Source organism: Panthera onca, chromosome D2 (assembly GCF_046562875.1).
Source record: "Panthera onca isolate mPanOnc1 chromosome D2, mPanOnc1 haplotype 2, whole genome shotgun sequence".
NCBI lineage: Eukaryota > Metazoa > Chordata > Mammalia > Carnivora > Felidae > Panthera > Panthera onca.
In genome coordinates this window covers 9,244,482-9,260,206 of record NC_138349.1, presented here as the reverse complement: position 1 = coordinate 9,260,206, position 15,725 = coordinate 9,244,482, and the positions used below count along the sequence as shown (strand labels likewise).

Here is a 15,725-nt window from a genome sequence, read left to right as displayed (position 1 = left end):
TCGAGGACCCTTAATTACTTTACTGCAGTTTCCCCTGAAGAAAAACACTTGCTGATATATATTATTTTATACCTATAATGCCTTGGTATAGCTCAATAGCTCTGCAAAAGGTTTTTTGATGCATGGTAATACAATTTTACAGTGTCTACTGAGTCACAGCATTTGACAATTGTCTTAGTCTTACACTATGTGCCTGGTGTGCCCCTGAGAAGCCCCCAGGCCTGGCCACCAGCATAAAATCAATCGGTTCCTGACAGAAAGATGGTGGACGGGCCAGCACCCAGACAGGTTGTAAGTTCTGTTTTTCTGAATTCGATTTGCCCGTTCTGATTACGTTCTGAGTGTTTTCACATTAGGTTGGAAGAGAACTTCTGCAGTAGCTCCGGGTTGTCAATACTGATGGAATGCGGAGGGCACCCAACCACATGGCCACTTGGGGGAAGTGCTTAGAAGATCCACGTGGACATATCAAAGAGAAAATGGGGAAGCTGCATTTCGATTTGGATCTGGAAACCCAGCAGGCTCCTAAAAACTTGTTCGGTGAGAACAGAGATGGCGTCTTACTCGTGGTATATTCCCCGGGCATTACTGTGTACCCGATACATGTGTACGGGAGGAAAGTCTTTGGGCATTCAGAAATGTGGTTGCCTCTTTAGATGTAGATCAGAACCCAAACCACGGTGGTACTGAGTGATGAGGTAGAGTTGTAATGTGCATCTAAGACAAAGAATTCAATATGATGTTCGGTACGTGTAAAGTCAGTTCACACTGAGGTCTTTAATATTTGTTCAGCCACAGCAGAGAGGAACGTATTAAGTCAGAACTGACTCCGCCTTGCTACAGGTATGTTTGGCTTTGGTGTTTGATGGGAAATGGGAGAACTGTTGTTTCAATTCATTAACCTGGAAACTACACAGAAGTCTCGCCTATGATAATCAGGGTCTTCTTTCCAAAGCCCTTTTCTGAGATGTGTTTAAGTTGTAAGATGCTGAGACTCCGCATTAAAATAGTGAGGCGTATGAATAAAAAAGATGGTCATTCTCTTTGTCACACTTCGTTTCAGAAATTATAACGTTCGTATATGTTTCAAAAGGTAACACATTTGCATCTAGAAAATAAATACATCTAATGCTGAAGACTTACGTCTTTTTTTTTTTTTCCTTTCACCTAATTATTTACTGAAAGTGCTTTGTGAAAAAGGATGCTTTCAATTCATTTAATATTTTGGTGGCTTCAGGTCTTTATCATGAGACCTAACTTACATAATGTTCGCTCATTTCAACCACCCTGCAAGGCAGCACACTCTGACCACAATGACAGCAAGACCTGTGCATCACTCTTACGAGACTCTCCCTAATTTATTCATAATGGGTAGCATTTCCTTTGGTGTTCAGGAGAAACGTGTCTCACTTAAGGCTGAACCCGTTAGTTAATATTCTGCAGCTTCTGGTACTTGTAGTCTGTTCTCTGCTTCACAAAATGCCTTACTGTGATCGTAGCCACAATCACTACATTCAGAGCAAGGGCCATGAATAAAAATAGTTGCAGACTGTTGAAAGGTTGATTCTGAGTTTCTTCTCCATGTATTTGATACTGAAATCCTGTAATTGGAAACAAGATAAACATCATTTAAAGAAAAGTATTACTTGGCATTACAAAATGTTCATGAATTGTGTACCTCCTCGCAAATATGAATCTTATGCACCAATTAATGCATGGTATATAATGCCAACACAACATACAGCGACAGTGAGCAAATATTTCAATCACTTTATGTTTCTGTTTAGAAAGGACAAGATGCCCTTACATTCGTTTGTTTAAATAGTTAATTTGTTTCCTTGACATAAAGTGAAAAACTTGTGTCAATCAAGCATCTCAGTCAAACAGAAGCGCAGGTCCACTTATGGATTCTCACTATTTCCCATAGTTGTCAAAATATATGTGATCGATAGAGAAACAACTGGTTTCTCCTCTTGAAACAGGAAAAGGGTACTTTTTTAAAAGTTTTTATTTATTTATTTTGAGAGAGACAGAGACAGCCTGAGCAGGGGAGGGACAGAGAGAGGGAGGGGCAGGGGGGAGAGAGAGAGAGAGAGAGAGAGAGAGAGAGAGAGAGAATCCCAAGCAGGCTCCACACTGTCAGCACAGAGCCCAACTGGGGGTTCAAACTCATGAAACCGTGAGATCATGACCTGAGCCGAAACCGAGAGTAGAACACTTAACCGACTGAGCCACCCAGGTTCCCTAGAAAAGGGTACTTTCTAATATGGATGATATTTCTGTAACTTTCATTCACAGATTTTCAACTAATTTCAGACTAATATCCACAGATGCATCATCTTTAGTGAATGTGTTTATAAAGTTACTGGATTTAATTTTTGTGTTCTTTTGCGTATATCTTAGAAATGTTTTGCTACAAACTAGAATCCTACTCCTTCATAGTCCATTCAAATAACAATTAACATAGAGGTCACAAGATTCTTTTATGCCAGGATAATTTTCACATGAGATAAACTCATAAGGAGTTTTTATTTAACTGTGGTCCGTCCAAAGCCATTTAGTTGTGGCTTGTCCATGAGTGGCCACCACCACCTCATTCTCCTGTGACCTGGCAGGGGTCATGTTTCAATCCTTTAAAAAGAAGCAGGGCTGGGGGGACCTGGGTGGCTCAGTCAGGTAAGCGCTTAAGCATCAGACTTCTGCTCAGCTCACGATCTCACAGTTCGTGACTTCAAGCATCGAGCTTCGGATCCTCTGTCTCCCTCTCTCTGCCCACCCCCGACTCCGTGCTCACGAATGTGCACCTGCTCTCTCTCACTTTCTCTCTCTCTCAAAAATAAAATAAACATTAAAAAAAAAGAAGTAGGTCCATCTTAAAAATAGAGTATTTTCTCTTAGAAAAAAATTGCTTTTTTTTCCCAAAAAGGTGGTTGTGTGGGATGCAGGTTCATCGGATTTTCTCAGATAGGAGTTAAAACACATTGCTTTGATTCTATTATCTGCCATGCTGCCTATAACAAGGAGTCAGGAAGCTAAGAGAAAGTGTTGGTTTTAGAAGTGGGGAAGTTATATTTATACTCAAAAGCCACAGGGATCATGGTACATTATCAGTGCATAATATGTTTAAAATGTACCTGGTTTACATTTTTTCAACTAATAGAAAGAAAAATTAATCTTGTGTGTTTATTAGGACTTAGCTGCTGATATCATAAATCTCTTACTGTGCATACTTAAGCAGGAACACAATTGAGCAGAATTTAATGAACCATGAGGTGTTCTTAGATCAGGAAATAGCTTGTTCTTTACCTGAATTTCCACTTGCACTTTGACCCCTTTTCAGACGAATAGGTCCTATGACAGAATCCGCCTTCCATTTGTATGAAGAAATGTCTCGTTTCCTTCTAGAGACACAGCCTTGGTTGCAGCGAGACTGATGGTCACTACTGTCACATATCAAAATCTTACACTGTAGATACACGGAGCCCAGATTTCTCAAGAATTTAAAGGCATTAAATTGGAATCTTCCATGGTGTCCAGAAAACGGATACACCTCACAAGTCTCATCTCGACTACATCTGGAACAGAATTTATGGCACATTTAGAAAATTTACAGTTCAGTCTTTTTGATATTGAAAAGAAATGATACAGAGTTTTGTTTGAACTAATTTGTGGGTCCAAAAATTGCTCTAGAAAGACAATGTCTTTAGCTCAGACCATAGTGAGCTAAGGCTATAGATCTGATTCCTGGGTAAGATAAAGTTCCCTCCAGCAATAAAATTCCTAGTCTATGTGAATTAATTAGAAAACCAATTCAGATATATTAGAACTCAAATGTCTTACTCTACACACTTGCTTTGAACGTGCCAATAGGGTTGATATAAAGTCCATCAGCTTACAGAAAAAGAGGAAAACTTCCCTTTTTTTTTTTTTTTTAAGAGAATGCCGCATATACTTTACTAATTGCATTATGTCTGTGTTCTAAATCTGGAACAAATGAAATAATCCTTTGGTGTTTTGTTGAAAATAATCAACATGGGGGGGTGGGGGGGGAAGCAAAAACAAAACCACAAAGCCTCTTGACAAAAAATATATTTGTTTCTACCGGCAAATATTTGGGAAACATACTTAAAATTCTAGTGAATATGGGCTGTGGCTGTAGAAATGCTCTAACTTAAAGTATTTGTCACTAGTATACACTAACTGTATTTTGTAAAACAATTAAATTTACTAAACTCCATGGCAGCAGTATGGCAAACAATTATACAGCAGGCATACAGGAATTGTACAACCAGACACAAAAAATACTACTTCATTCGAGTCATTATTAATCCTCAGAAAAGCGTATCACCCATCAGTACATACCCACTCCTGATGAGGTCATAGGTTGGGGATGCAAAGTAAGACGTGGGAGAGGCAATACAGGTATCAAGAAACACCACCAAATCTGGATCCGAGGTGTGGACACTGACTTGAACAAAAAGAGTTTGGTTCAAATCCACATAATATGGGGACTCCAGCAGAGGCTTTTCAAATGAATTGGATTCAAAAAGAGCCATGCTTGTGTTATATTTGCCCAGCACATTTTGATTTTGTATTATGTCATCTTCTGTTATGTACATCATCTCCACAGTAGAATTACGTTCCATTTCACACTTCAGAACAATCTGGAGATGCTTCTGGCGGGTGATCACTTCCGATGCGGAGGACGGAATGAGAGTGATTATGTTGGTGTAAGTAATTGAATGATCTTCTACCTGCAGACCAAGATGGAATTCAAATGTTGTATTTTAAGTCCAATAATATTTTAGAACATAGATATGCATGGCATGTGTGGGTAGGCAAACAATCATCTTAAATTGCAAGTCAGCAGCTTGCATGTTGGAATACCATAAGGCTCAACTGTGCTTTCTTTAAGAAACATGCTGGGTAGGAAGAAAACACGTGAGACGAGAGACAGAGCTTGGCTTAGAAAGACCAGAATACGGAATTAGACAGAACTTTTTACGTTAAAAACAATTTTGAACACAAATTTCCAGCCCTAGAAAGACTCGAGACCCTATAATGTATTGCCTTTCGTAAGTAGCATTAAGTTAGTGCGGCTCCCTGGGCGGTTTCCCAAGTGTATGCGGACAGAAGTCCTGCAGTAGGGTTTCCCCGGACGGCTTTCCCCAGGGATGCGCAGATAATCGTCCAGGTGTTCACGTGGAGCAAAAAATAACGATTTACTTCCATCCTTATTGATTCCCCGAGTAGCTCCCATTCCTTTCAATGACATCGTTGTTTCATGACCTGAGTGAAAAGTTTAGGGAATACATCCTAAAGGGACCTACAGGTTGCAAATGTTTGAGATCTTCAAGTTCTAGAAAAGGTAGAACGAAACTTATGTCCTTCATGTTTAAAACAAAGCATAATATTTTTATCTTCTCTCTTTACAGAGGAAAAGAAGAAGATCATAAAAATACAGCTAGGTGTTTGCTGAATATGAGATGTAGACATTTTCTGTACAGGTATTATTGGTAGACTCTTACACCTGCAGTATCTAGATGTTCGAACTTTCTGCAGTGAGTCGTCAGAGTTCTTCACCTTTTGGAAAAGATAACCACCCTCCAGTTACCCTGATAATGAATGTGGTCATTTGGCTTTGGTGTGTAAATGAGCGAATGCACTTATATGTCCCCACAAGCTTACCACACATGAAGCTGCTAAGGCTTGGGAGTTGTTCGTTAAAGTCACCAGCAAGTACCGCGGCGTTATCTAACACATCTCTGGCGTGTGACAAAAGCCAGCTCAGTGTCTCGCTTTACCTTTTTGACTGTACCGCATCCATCCAGAGGAATAGAAAATTCCACCACATTTGATATCTTTGGTCTGCAAGTTGGGTCATTTAGTTGTAAGTTATTCTCGCTATATTTTAATAATCCCAGGTAGGATTTACTAATGATAACTCTCATCTTGTCTGAGGAGCAAGTTAAGGATGCTGTTCAGAAAAAACAAAAACAAAAACAAAAACAAAAACAAAAACAAAACAGGGATGATTATGTTTATGTCGACCTTGAACTTTGGATCTTGAAAAGCTATGCGCACAGAAGTATATAAAAAAACTCAAAGCCGGGGAGAGGGGAAAGTGGGTGATAGGCATTGAGGAGGGCACCTGTTGGGATGAGCACTGGGTGTTGTATGGAAACCAGTTTGACAATAAATTACATATAAAAAATAGAATAAAATAAAATGAATGAATGAATGAATAAATGAATGAATAAATAAATTAATTAATTAAATTAAAAAATAAAAACTCAAAGCCATTTTGCTCTAAACCATAATCAGAAGCCTGAGACAGCAGAGTAGTTGACCCACCTTTTATGACGTTCACCGTGACCTTTTTTGCAACTTGAATCTGTGACTCTATTATTTTTAATTGTGCCTTTACAGAAGGCAATAAGGAAAACAGTCGCTATTTTCTACAGAAATCTTTCTCAAGTTAATAAAATCATTCCCTTCCTCTTGTACGAGGCAATGCACAGAACTGATCCTCCAGCTTCCGATCACGAAGATGTTCCAAAGTATGTACGACAGGCTTGCAAGCAGGGGAGCCACGGGTAGGCTAAGAATTAAAGGGCAGTTTCTACGGGCACCGTCCTCAGAGAGCTCAAAACAGCTAAGGGGTATGACTTACTAGTGTTGACGTTTCCCGCGTAAACTGAAGTGTAGGAAGCAGTGAAGCCTCGGTAGGAGTTGGCGTAATCTGTAGATAGCACAACGGTCAGCGAGTCCGACGAGGATTCAAAGGTGGGCTTCACGTAGCCACACACTTGTCCAAGCAGGCCAGAGGTGGTGGAGGAGCCATCATAAACGGCAATGAAGTCAAATCTGCAGTATTCGTCCACTTCTATGCTAGAGAAGTAGGGCCTCTGGTGAAAATTCAATTCTCAACAGTCTCAGTCCTAAGCGATTCAAGAGTTTTCCTTACGGTGGGATCTCAGGCTTATGATGACAAACCTGGGGCTTTGCCCATCCCTGGTGTGACCTCAGAATCTTCAGAAAAAGAGTCCATTTACTTCAATGCAATAATATTGGTGCTTTCTTTTTTTTTAATTGTCTTTAATGTTTTATTTATTTTTGAGACCAAGAGACAGAGCACGAGTGGGGAGGGGCAGAGGGAGAGGGAGACACAGAATCTGAAGCAGGCTCCAGGCTCTGAGCTGTCAGCACAGAGCCCGACGCGGGGCTTGAAACCACAAACCATGAGATCATGACCTGAGCTGAAGTCAGACGCTTACTGGTATTTTCTTTATACACCCATTCTTTGAATAATGCTCATCTAGGAGGGGGTCCACATGATCTTTTCCCTTCCCCAGGCTCCCCATTTGCCAGGGGGGGCTCGCTGCCTTTCTCCAACAGGAGAAATGGACCACAGTACTTACAAAATGTCTTTGAAGTGTAATTTTATCTTGTAACCTTTCTCCACTTGTATGTGCCACACGCAATAAGCCAGTGCAGGATGTGGATTTGGGTAATTGGGGCTGGTAAAGGATCCTTCGGAGGCATCCAAGTAACCACCACAGTTTGGAATAGCTGAAAGGGATGTGAGGGTGACCAAGAGTATAAATCACGGGAGAGACTTCATTGAGAGACTTCATTTAGTTTCTGTGCTGTGCGTTGAGCTCAATAAGCAATCCCCACCCAGACCCCCCGAATTTTATTCTATTGCCCTCTTTTGAATTGGCAGCAGACTGAGATTTTCATCTTTCTTTATCACTGGATTTTCTGGCCACTGGTGCAGGGCAGAGTGACACTGTAAGATCTGTCCCAGCTTTGGAGACCCTCCACTAAGGTCTTAGCCACGGAAAATGATGTCACACTCTTAGGACTAACATCTGAGGCTCTTCCTCACTTGGCCCCAGCCTAGCTTTCCAGCCTCATCAGCCACCTCCGCCTGACCTACTGTTCCCCACTGTCCTTCTCTCCCGTGGCTCCTCAGACTGTTGGTGCCAGCAGACGGGAGCCCTCCTCCCCTGCTTCCCGCCTCTCCCTACCCTACACTGTGGTTCACAGCTCAGCTCGGATGCAGCCTTCGTGAAGACACCCTCGGTCCCTCCCCTCCCCTCCGCGGTAAGTAAGCAAGCAGCCGGACAAGTGAAACGCAGACAGCCAACACCGAAGGCTCCTTTTAGGGGGGTGCAAAATGGTGTAAGCCGGCTGAAGCCGAGGATGCAGGTCAGGTAGTGGCCAGAGGTAAGGCCCGAAAAGGTGGCCCGGGTCTGGCTTCGGAGAGCCCTGACTGCTCCACTCTGGAGATCCGCCCACACCAAGGATTCAGCAGTTTACGAGGAGGGTGACCTACTCAACTCTGGGCCTCGGAGAGCAAACCAGAGTGGAGCTTTGCTCCTGAACCCACTTGCAGAGTTTCTTGGCATTCTGCTTTGGGTTGCAGCGGAATCTGGGTGCTGTGAATGCAGAACCATGTATTTGTAGCCTCAGACTGCCTGACAGTCTTAGATTCAGATGTGAGATAAGAGATTCTCAGCATGTGCTCCCTGGATGACCTTCTTTATCAAGAATTACCTGGAAGGGGCACCCAGGTGGCTCAGTTGGTGAAGCATCGGACTCTTGATTTCAGCTTAGGTCATGATCTCACGATTTGTGAGTTCGGGCCCCACGTAGGGCTCTGCACTGACCACATTGAGCCTGCTTGGGATTTTGTCTCTCCCTTTTTCTCTGCTCCTCCCCTGCTCACTCATGCACTCTCTCAAAAATAAATAAATATATTTTTTTATTAAAAAATTTTAAAAAAGAATCACCTGGAAGACGTGTTAAACATGTAGATTCTATAGCTCCAAAGATGTTGTGTTCAGACCAGAGGGAGGAGCAGTCCCTGAACAGGCATTTCAAAGGATCTCAGGTTATTATAAAACAGGCTGGGAGCCCCTGGGTGGCTCAGTCGGTTGACCATCCGACTTTGGCTCAGATCATGATCACTCGGTTTGTGGGTTCGAGCCCCGCGTCGGGCTCTGTGCTGACAGCTCAGAGCCTGGAGCCTGCTTCAGATTCTGTGCCTCCTCCTCTCTGCCCCTCCCCCACTCGCACTCTGTCTCTCTCTCTCTCTCAAAAATAAATAAACATTAAAAAATTTTTTTTAAAACAGCTGAACCTGGAGAGTCTGCTTCGGTCTGTCACACCGTACACCTCAATACGTAGCCGTCTGATCAGCCCCATCCATCTGCCTCGCGTGGGAGCTGGTTAGAAAGGCAAAGTCATGGGCTCCATGCCAGAACCAGTGAATCAGAATCTGATTTCACAAGCTCTCCAGGTGATTCTTCCGCACACAGGTTAGAGAACCGCTGCTCTCGCACACAGCGAGCTCTCAGGGCACAGACTCAGACTCAAGGTTACAACAACCCACGCAGGAGAGTGTGTGACCTTCTGTGCTCGCAGGTGCAGAGGACGTATACGTGTCCTTACTTACAGGTGCCGGGTGAGAAGTAGTAGTAGAAGATGAAGACAGTTCTTTGCATTCTTACAGAATCGGTGACTATTTGAACCGTTAACGTATCGGATGATGACTCAAAAACAGGAACGTAGTCATGTTTACTGCAGACTTTCCCGAGCACAGACCCCTTGGTAGAGTTTCCATCAAAAACTTTAATGTTTTCATTTTTACACCCTCCACTGGGATCCAGCCTGTGAACAGGACACATGGGTGGTTGGAGACGAACCACCAGGCCAGGGGGTTCGGCGTGGAGTCAGTCATTCACCTCGGCATGGCGGTTTGCATACCGGGACCGGCCTCCTTCCCCCGCCCCCCAACATCAACCCGCACACCATCAGTCTATAAAGGCCTCAGGAAACACAACTGCTTTCCCCGTGATCCTGTACAGTCAGGGGGGAGGTGGGACTCGGGTCCAGGACTCCTTCCCTTCCCGTCTCCATCTCTCCTGCTCCTCGTGCCCCGGTGTGAACCGTGGGGTGGGATCTTCTTATTTAGAATACATCCCCTTTGACATTTGGAACCCAAGGCTGTAGAAACGGGAAGCGACTCTTCCTCCACGGCCACCTCGCTCACGGTAAGGGACGCCCCTTCCTTCCCTCACATCCCCCGGTCTTCATCCGTAAGGACGGTCCGTGCCCTGCACTGGACAGGGCAGACCCGGATGATTCATTGTCCTCTGCCCATGCTGACAGGGTCTCTCCGGATGGCCCCCGAATCCTGACACAGTTGCAAGATGGCTTAGAGGGAACACCGCGAGGGTAGACAAACCTGAATTCTTCCACCGTAGCCCCTTCCCTGCTGCGTAACTTTGGCTGAGCTATTCAGGATTTCACCTCACTCTCCCTTCTGCAAACGGGGATATCACAGCCTTCGTCTCATCCTGTGGGAGGTTTATAATCATCTGAACAGGGAGCACCGGCACAGGCCCGGCACACAGAAGTGTCTAAGACGGGCAATGTCCGTCTCCCCTCCCTCGCTCTTGCCCCGCTGCCGTCCTCTCTTTCTCGACACATCAGGGATACTGTATGTGATTCTTCATTAATAGCCCTTGAATTCTGGGAAATACGGAAGCGCCCCTTCTTTTTTATTGCCTTCAGGGCCAGACAGAAGTGAATGCCAACTTCCCTGGCGAAGGGCCACGAGTCTCAAAGTGTGGCACCTTGACCGCACCAGCAGCACCTGGGAAGTCGTTACCCGTGCACGTTCTCGGGCCCCGGCCACCCCCGTCCGGGTCAGAATCTGGGCCCAGGGTCCCACAGCCGCGCTTTTGCAAAACCCTCCCGCGCTTCTGAGACTCTCCGGTTTAGAACCACGGGCAGAGGGGGAGCGTAGGGGCGCTGGGGCAAGGGTGCCGGGATCCGGTCCCTCTGCTGCCTGTATCGGTCCGTGACCCTGGGCACGTGAAGTGACTTCTCTGGGATTTCTTACCCGCCGAGTGGGGATTAGATCGCATCCACCCCAGAGGGCTGTTGAGAGGACTGATTAACTGGGGAAGTTCTCACGAAGCCCTGAGAGAGTCTGGTAGGGCAGCGCCCCGTCCTCAGCTTGGCCTCGCACTGCCATAACCTGGGCACTTATAGAAAACGCTTGTGGGTGTATATTTATTTCAAAATACAAAATTTAAAATAAAAAAAAACACTGCTGCCTGGTTGCCTGCCCCTCCCCCTCCCCCGATTTATATGAGGTGCAGCCTGGGAATCTGACTTTCTGGAAGCTCCCCCGCTGATTATAATGCATACTTTGAAACCATGAGTTTAGTGTCTTAGGACCTGGAACCTGGAACTAGACTAGCTGGATACTAACTATGGTCATTCCACTTACTATGTGACCTGAGACAAGTTTTCAATCTCCCTGGGATTGAGGGCCTGGGATACTCATACTGACCTCACAGGACCTCTGTGACCACAGCCAGGGGCCCAGTCATCAGTCAGTGACTAGTCGTCAGCCATTACGACCATCACCATGGTCATGGGAGTTACCACTACCTCTAGGAGCAGCTGATTTTTTTTCGACACAGACTCCTTGGTATGGCCAGAGTTCAACCACCCTCATTAGAAAGCAAAGCCTCTACTTACTGGAAGTGGGAAAAAATAATTCTGATGCTTTTGTTTTCTGGTTTTTCTAGTGTCCAGGTGCAGTCCTCATTGGGATTGAGTTGCAGGATTAGGGCTCTATGGGCATCCGATTGGCTGGTGCCTCCCACGGTGGCCCGGCAGCTAGATTTGCCTGGTAGAGACCACAGTTGGCACTGAGAAAAGTCAGCAGCCCCCGCCCTTCTCCTCGAGGGGTTGGGAATCTACCTCCCACATGTACTATCCATACAAGCATGCGGGCGATTGTGAGTGGTATTTAACTCATTCCAAAGTAAGCCACCAGCAACTGATTTCCCCCTCTTAGAGTCCTTGGGGAGAAAATACTTATGATTCCTCTATAAGTGGTGCATAAAAAATAAAGAATATATTAGGGCATGCAGAAAGATGGTTTTAAAAATAGGCTTTATATCTACAATATACAAAGAACTCCTACAACTCAATCATTAAAAGACAACCCGATAAAAGACAAAGGACCAAAATAGATATTTCTCCAAAGAAGACATAAAGGCCAATAAGCACATGAAGAGATCCTCAACATCATTAGTCATTGGGGAAAATGCAAATGAAAACCACAGTGAGATACCATTTCACACTGTTTAGAATGTGAAACAAAACTAGAGTCGAAAACAGAAAACGAGAATTTGACAAGGATATGGAAAAATTGGAACCCTCTGCAAAGCTAATGGGACGGCTGCTGGGAAAACGGTCCAACAAGTCCTCAAAAGATGAAACAGGGAGTTCCCATAACGCAACATTTCCACTCCTAGGCATGTCTCCAAAAGGAATGAACACATACGTACACTAATGCTTACAGCCGCACTAGCCAAAATAACCAACAAGGGGAAACAACTCAAATGTCCATCAAATGATGAACAAATAAAATCTGGTCCATCCATACTATGCAGGATCACTCAGCAATAAAAAGGATGAAGCGCTGGCCCATGGTACAGCGTGGATGAACCTCGTATATTTTAAGCTGAGTGAAAGATCACATATATTGTAGGGTTTCATTGATAGGAAATGTCCAGATTGGGGAAATCTATTATAGAGACAGAAAGTAGACTGGTGGTTGTCTTGGGCTGAGAGCACTGGAAAAAACAGCCAATGGGTGCAGAGTTTCTTTCTGAGGTGATGAAAATGTTCTCAAATTAGAAAGTAGTCATGGTGGCACAATTCTGTGCCTACACTGAAAACCGGTAAATTTTACATTTTAGAAGAGTGGATTTTATGGTATGTGGCTTATACCCTAATAAAGCTGTTACTAAAGAGAAGGAAGAGGAGGAAGGAGGGGAGGAGCTGCAGCGGCAACTCTAACAGAATGTGAATAAAAAAATCAAATACTTCAGAATGGAACCCAACTAAGGGTTCCCAAAAGCTTCTCATTTTCTTTTTATCTACGACTGATGAGCTATGTCCTTATAACAGTAGTCTCTTATTTCTTTTTCCCCAACAATAACTACTATTATGTTTATTAGTAAAAAAACATCAGAAAGCCAAGAAAAAAAGTGTATAATCCCACCCATCCAGGAAAAAAATGACCATTAAAAACTTCTTGTAAATACTTCAGAACCTTTCCTTTCCTACTTCCTAATCTTTAAAAATGCTCAAGTGTATGTATTTTAAACATAACATCACATTACACAAATTTCAGGTAGTTTTTTTTTCTCTCTCTCTTAAGGTAGATCCTGGGCACCTTTCTTCCAGCTCAGTCTTACTTGTACGAAACTGCCGAAATACGTACCTTTGTGTGGATCTGCAACTTACACAAGGAATGAGGGACATTCACATTGCTTTTTACAATTGGGTAAATGCGCCGTGTGTATTTTTTTGTGTGTGTGTGCACTTTTATAATTATTTCCGAGGTATTTACTTCTCACTAGTAAAATTACCTGGTAAAATTCTTTGTGATTTTTCAAAAAATATTTTTACGTATATTGTCACGTGGGCTTGAAAAAAAACTTAGTACCAATTCGAAATCACATCAAAGAGCGTACGAATAAGTGTTCTCTGTAATACGGTCATTAGCAGGTAATTAAAACTTCAAAACTTTGGGCAGAGGCCTCTTGGAAGGAAGTCTCCCTATTTTGTTAGGGAAAAAAAGAACTGGTTCAAGTTTCTTACCTTCAGACTTGGTCCAGTTGAACTCTGCCAAACACGGCACGATGAAAAGGGCCAAGGGGACAAGCCTGCTCACAGCCTCCATCTTGGTCAGGGGAAAAACAGCCCAGAGGGCTAGCAGGCTTTTATACTTCTCGGTGTTTCATAACCGGCTGGCTTCATGAGCCCTCTGGCCACCTTCAGGGAAATGTGTCAGTGTGACCAGCCAAGGACTAAATTTATGTGGGAATGGAGCAGCTGTGTGACTGGTGTATTATCAGCAATCCCCAGCTTGAGTGTTCCCTCTCCGGCTCATTCCTGGAAAGCTTACAGAAAGTTCCCAGCTAAAAACTTCCTCGCAGGGGATCTCCAGCCCCCGGCACGCAGCAGGCACTGAGTAATTCATCATGGCACCGAGTTAGAGTTGAGCCTTCGCCCTGTTATTTGTTCAGATCACGAAGCAGGTAGCACTGCTGATATCGTAAGACTTCACCGCTCTTCTCCTCCAATTGAAGTCAAAGGATCAGCTGGGGGAGGTGGGTGGCACCTGGGCAAAGTGTGGGTCCAGCTAGGTCACTCTGACGGCTGCCAGGGTGCTGACACAGAGGGAGAGGAAGAGCTGGTACAGGGTGGGGAGCAAAAAGAAAGTACAGGTGCAGGTTTGGCTTCAGGAACTCAAACCGTTATGTCCAGAGAGGCTGAAGCAGGTGAATTAAAGTCCCCTTGGCACTGTTTTACAAATGACAGAAAGGAATCCTGTCGTCCAAGGTGAGATGGGTGCTGCAGTGGCAAGGCCAGCGCCTGTGACATCAGGAAGTTGTGCTCACAAGGAGCTTGTATATGGGTCTTCCCTGTTTTCATTCATTCATTTATTCAACAATTATTTGTTGGCTACTGCTCTAGGGCCTGGGGATTCATAATTGAACGTGAGAAACACAGTCCCTGCCCTCATGGAACTTATTCTCTAGTGGAGGAGACAGACAACAAACAAAGTAATTACAAATAGTGAGAGGTACTATGAACGTAATGAAACAGGGTGATGGGATAGAGTGCAGGGAGGATGCGATATTGGGGTGCAATTGAGAAAGATGAAAGGTGAGCAAACACAGAAAGACAGAGGCATTTATGTGTCATATGGGCTTAAGGGATGCATTTTAGGCAAAACAATGGGCAAGTGCAAAGGCCCCGGGGCGGGAATCAGTTGGGCATGTCTACATAATAAGGGAAGGCAAGCCAGTGTGGCTGAGGTGAGCAAAGGGGAGGGGAGTAGAATGTAAGTTAAGGTGAGGCAGGTAATGGTCCAATAATGAAGGATGTGTAGGTCAGATGAGGCATTTGGATTTTATTCTAAGTTCAGATGAAACTTTTTTGAGCAGGAAAACGATGACCAGCAGCTCTGTGGAGGTAATTGTGGATACAGACTGAACTTATAGCTTGAAACCCTTCCCAGGTGCCCTCAACTTTCCATGTTGTTCTCACTGTCCTACAGCCCAGAGACCCTTGCTTGGCTCTAGGACACTGGGGTTCCTGGGCAGGGCACAGTACTAGACTGTGACCCAGGGGTTCCATTCCTAGTTAGACCCCTGGACCAGGCATCTGGCTTCATACCAGTGCCACAGCAGCAAGGCCAGCACCTGTGACATTACCAAGTTGTGCTCAGTAAGGAGCTTGGACACTCACCAAGGTCCCTGGCACAGCCCCACTCAGTTCCTGTCAGCTCGGAGACTTCTGGGGCCAGCCACGTACCAGGTAGGGACTGGATATCCTGATGTGAGAGCAGGGGCATCAGTATAGGGTAGGTACCCTTCTGATCACTAAGGACCCCTTACCCTCAGCTGTGCACAGATCTCCACTCCTACCCCTACTTTCTTACTAACACCATCCCCCTGTCTCCTATGGACATGATCTCCTAGCTCCCTGAACCAGCACCACTGGGTGTGAGAGCTCCATGGTCACTCTTCCGGGAGGGGGCTGACAGAGGGGAAGGAGCCCTGGGTCAGCAATCAGGAGACAAGCAGTTCAGGCCACTGGCAATTCACCATGAGATC

At 44.7% G+C, this 15,725-nt stretch overlaps 1 protein-coding gene across 1 annotated transcript; it reads right to left on the bottom strand.

Annotated features, from left to right (window-relative positions):
- CUZD1 (CUB and zona pellucida like domains 1) lies at positions 1–15,039 on the bottom strand. The gene is made up of 9 exons (XM_078434926.2): positions 13,702–15,039; positions 11,563–11,713; positions 9,464–9,678; positions 7,422–7,572; positions 6,674–6,891; positions 5,805–5,977; positions 4,363–4,754; positions 3,307–3,575; positions 1–1,601 (listed from the first exon to the last, which is right to left on the bottom strand). The coding sequence occupies exons 1-9, from the start codon at positions 13,781–13,783 to the stop codon at positions 1,426–1,428; spliced, it is 1,827 nt and encodes a 608-aa protein (XP_078291052.2). The 5' UTR covers positions 13,784–15,039; the 3' UTR covers positions 1–1,425.
- Positions 15,040–15,725: the final 686 nt, after the last annotated feature.